Raw genomic sequence first — 2,370 nt, forward strand, 5'->3', positions numbered from 1 at the left:
TATTATAAATTATATATTATTATTATTATTATTATTTGTTGGTTTTTAAACTGTTAAAGTTACTAAAATAACTTTAACTTTGTGAATATTTGTTGACTGAGTTTCAAACATCTGATTTCAGTTTTCTGACACACTTTGGTGTTGATGATTATTTATTAATTAAACAGTAACCATGGAAACAATGAGGTTAAAAATGCCTTTAACGACATTTAGCAAAACATAATAATCAGATGAATTTATAAGAAGAAACAAAGACGGATTCCAGGAGCAAAACTAACCGATCAGCTTCTTTCTGTTACCTACAATAAAATGAACCAATTAATAAAAATCACCTTTATTCATCCAGTTATAAATCAGCAGCATGAAAACACAGATTAAACCACTAAAATGACCTTTTCTAACATTATAATAAATATAATATAATATAATATTTGACCTTTTTTCTCCAGGTGTGTTTTCAGAGCGGTTGGTTTTATTTGGCGCTCTGCTGCCCCCTGCTGGTGAGAATCAGTCACTGCGCTGCTTCTGATTCTGCTTTCATCTGATCAATAACGTTTTATGAACACTGAGAAAATTCAGAGCAGCAACAAGTTTCAGTATTAAGGTTTTTCAGGATGATTTATTTCCATGAAACATTAATAATAATAAAAATATGTGTTTTATTATTAATTAATTAAACACGGTTGAGTTTTTATATATTTCACTCAGAGGTTTGAAACAGTAGTTTTTATTTATTTAGTTTTTAAGTTTGCTTTTTTATTACTTTCTTCCATCCTTCCTTCCTTCCATCCTTCCTTCCTTCCTTCCGTCCTTCCTTTCTTCCCTCCTTCCTTCCTTCCTTCCTTCCTTCCTTCCCTCCTTCCTTCCTTCCTTCCTTCCTTCCTTCCGTCCTTCCTTTCTTCCATCTGTCCTTCCTTCCTTCCTTTCTTCCTTGCTTCCTTCCTTCTGTCCTTCCTTCCTTCCTTCCTTTCTTCCATCTGTCCTTCCTTCCTTTCTTCCTTGCTTCCTTCCTTCCTTCTGTCCTTCCTTCCTTCCTTCCGTCCTTCCTTTCTTCCATCTGTCCTTCCTTCCTTTCTTCCTTGCTTCCTTCCATCTGTCCTTCCTTTCTTCCATCTGTCCTTCCTTGCTTCCTTCCATCCTTTCTTCCTTCCTTCCTTCCATCCTTCCTAATATTAGTAGTTTACCGTAATGAATGTAATATTAGCAGTTTACCGTAATTAATGTAATATTAGCAGTTTACCGTAATTAATGTAATATTAGCAGTTTACCGTAATGACCGTAAATCAGTAGTGTACCGTAACGAATGTAATATTAAGTTTACCGTAATGAATGTAATATTAAGTTTACCGTAATGAATGTAATATGGGTAGTTTACCGTAATGACTGTAATATTGGTAGTTTGCCGTAATGAACGTAATATGGGCAGTTTACCGTAATGACTGTAATATTGGCAGTTTGCCGTAATGAACGTAATATGGGCAGTTTACCGTAATGACTGTAATATTGGCAGTTTGCCGTAATGAACGTAATATCGGCAGTTTACCGTAATGACTGTAATATTGGCAGTTTACCGTAATGAACGTAATATCGGCAGTTTACCGTAATGACTGTAATATTGGCAGTTTACCGTAATGAACGTAATATCGGCAGTTTACCGTAATGACTGTAATATTGGCAGTTTACCGTAATGAACGTAATATCGGCAGTTTACCGTAATGACTGTAATATTGGCAGTTTACCGTAATGAACGTAATATCGGCAGTTTACCGTAATGACTGTAATATTGGCAGTTTACCGTAATGAACGTAATATCGGCAGTTTACCGTAATGACTGTAATATTGGCAGTTTACCGTAATGAACGTAATATCGGCAGTTTACCGTAATGACTGTAATATTGGCAGTTTACCGTAATGAACGTAATATCAGCAGTTTACCGTAATGATTGTAATATGGGGCATTTTAACCCCAGTGTGTAAAATACAGGGAGGAGAAAATACAAATATGTTATTTAGCACACACATTGTGATTTACCAAACCTGAAGGTAATGTTGCTGACGGTAACTGCGTCTATAAATAATAAGTTTGAAGGGCAGGTATTAACCGGCTGTTACCATGGAGACAAGGAGACGGAGACACAATAACAGAATACACACAGGACGGAGTTTTTCCAGCTGTGTTAATATTTTTAAAGTGGAATATTTGTGGTTATACTAACAGCATTGACTTTGTCACTAATACTCTCCATATGTGGGTTTTTCTGGTAATATTAGTTGTTGTTATAACTCAATATATTAGTTAACCTCTTCCACTAGAACCTGATCACATTTCTGCTCGTCTAAACTCTCCATTAAGACACAAAACCCTCATTT

General features: G+C 35.4%; 1 protein-coding gene across 1 annotated transcript in view; it reads left to right on the top strand.

Annotated features, from left to right (window-relative positions):
- Positions 1-1,491: 1,491 nt before the first annotated feature.
- Positions 1,492-2,370, top strand: part of si:ch1073-391i24.1 (receptor-type tyrosine-protein phosphatase mu) — a 35,025-nt gene continuing 34,146 nt past the window's right edge. Inside the window, 1 exon segment of the mRNA XM_062441451.1 lies at positions 1,492-1,525. Coding sequence (XP_062297435.1) covers positions 1,492-1,525 — 34 coding nt within the window.

Source organism: Scomber scombrus, chromosome 20 (assembly GCF_963691925.1).
Source record: "Scomber scombrus chromosome 20, fScoSco1.1, whole genome shotgun sequence".
Classification (NCBI taxonomy): Eukaryota; Metazoa; Chordata; class Actinopteri; order Scombriformes; family Scombridae; genus Scomber; species Scomber scombrus.